The following is a 1181-nucleotide window of genomic DNA, read 5'->3' as shown; positions in this document are numbered from 1 at the left end:
GCCATGGGAAGGTGGGTGTGCCACGGGAAGGTGGGTGTGCCACGGGCAGGTGGGCGTGCCACGGGCGCGTGTCCCCAGCCCCGGGTCGCCCACGGCACCGTGGGGACGAGCCCACCGTCCACCACCCCGGGGGCTCCGACGGACGGAGGATCCGGGGCCGATCCCGCCCCTCACTCGCCCCCCACCCCGTGCCACGCTCAGCCGCGCTGCCCCCCTCGCTGTGCCACCGCCTGCCACCCCCCTGCACTGCCCCCGGGGGCTTCGCGGGCCCCCCCTGTGACCGTGTCCCCGTTTCCTCTCTCCGCTGCCGCTGCCCGGACCCTCCGCAGCCAAGCGCAAAATGTGGAAATTAAAAAGCTTTGGTAGTTTAAGAAATATTTATAAAACAGGTAACGTGGCGCCCGCGGTGCCTCCCCCGCATGTGGCTGTGCCCCCCACCCCCCCTTTGCCTGCCGCCAGCGCATCCCCCGCACCCACACGGGGGGTCCCGGGAGCGGGGGGGGGGTGGGCACCACCGGGGGTGGGCACCACCGGGGAGGGGGGGTCGGCCGGGGCGGAATTTGGGCGCAGGGGAGGGCGTGGGGGGCCGGAGCGGGGGGCGCCGGGGCAGCCCCGGTGCCCCTCGGGTGAGAGACCCCCCCTCCCAGCGCCCCCCCCGGGGGGTCTCTGGTCCCGCAGAGGAGGAGAACTTCGAGTTCCTGATCGTGTCGAGCACGGGGCAGACGTGGCACTTCGAGGCCGGCAGCTTCGAGGAGCGCGACGCGTGGGTGCAGGCCATCGAGAGCCAGATCCTGGCCAGCCTGCAGTGCTGCGAGAGCAGCAAGAACAAGGTGGGCCCGCCCGGGGGGGGCTGGGGGGGGCCTGGTGTCACCCACCCCCCCCGCGTCACCTGCTGAGCCCCCCGTCCCCCCCAGGCGCGCGTGGACTCCCAGAGCGAGGCCGTGGCCATCCAGGCCGTCCGCAACGCCCGCGGGAACTCGCTCTGCGTCGACTGCGGGGCACCCAGTGAGTGCGGGGGGCTGGGGGGGCACGGGGGGCACGGGGGGACACGGGGCAGGGGGAACGTCCTGGAGCCGTGGGTGACCCGGGGACGGGGGCCCTGCAGTGTCCCGAGCCCGGGGGGTGGTGTCACGTCGTGCCACGGGGGGGACGTCGTGTCGCACGTGGCACCGCGGGGCCCG

At 74.4% G+C, this 1181-nt stretch overlaps 1 protein-coding gene across 1 annotated transcript; it reads left to right on the top strand.

Moving 5' to 3' along the window:
- Window positions 1-316: 316 nt before the first annotated feature.
- LOC108510505 (arf-GAP with GTPase, ANK repeat and PH domain-containing protein 2-like) lies at window positions 317-1005 on the top strand (the record flags this gene model as incomplete). Its single annotated transcript, XM_017840188.1, has 3 exons — window positions 317-389; window positions 679-830; window positions 915-1005. Coding segments are annotated over exons 1-3 (292 nt in total), but the record flags the coding sequence as incomplete, so codon positions are not given.
- Window positions 1006-1181: the final 176 nt, after the last annotated feature.

This window comes from Lepidothrix coronata, unplaced genomic scaffold (genome assembly GCF_001604755.1).
Source record: "Lepidothrix coronata isolate B3197 unplaced genomic scaffold, Lepidothrix_coronata-1.0 Scaffold1123, whole genome shotgun sequence".
Taxonomy (NCBI): domain Eukaryota; kingdom Metazoa; phylum Chordata; class Aves; order Passeriformes; family Pipridae; genus Lepidothrix; species Lepidothrix coronata.
This window is presented reverse-complemented; position numbering and strand designations above follow the sequence as displayed.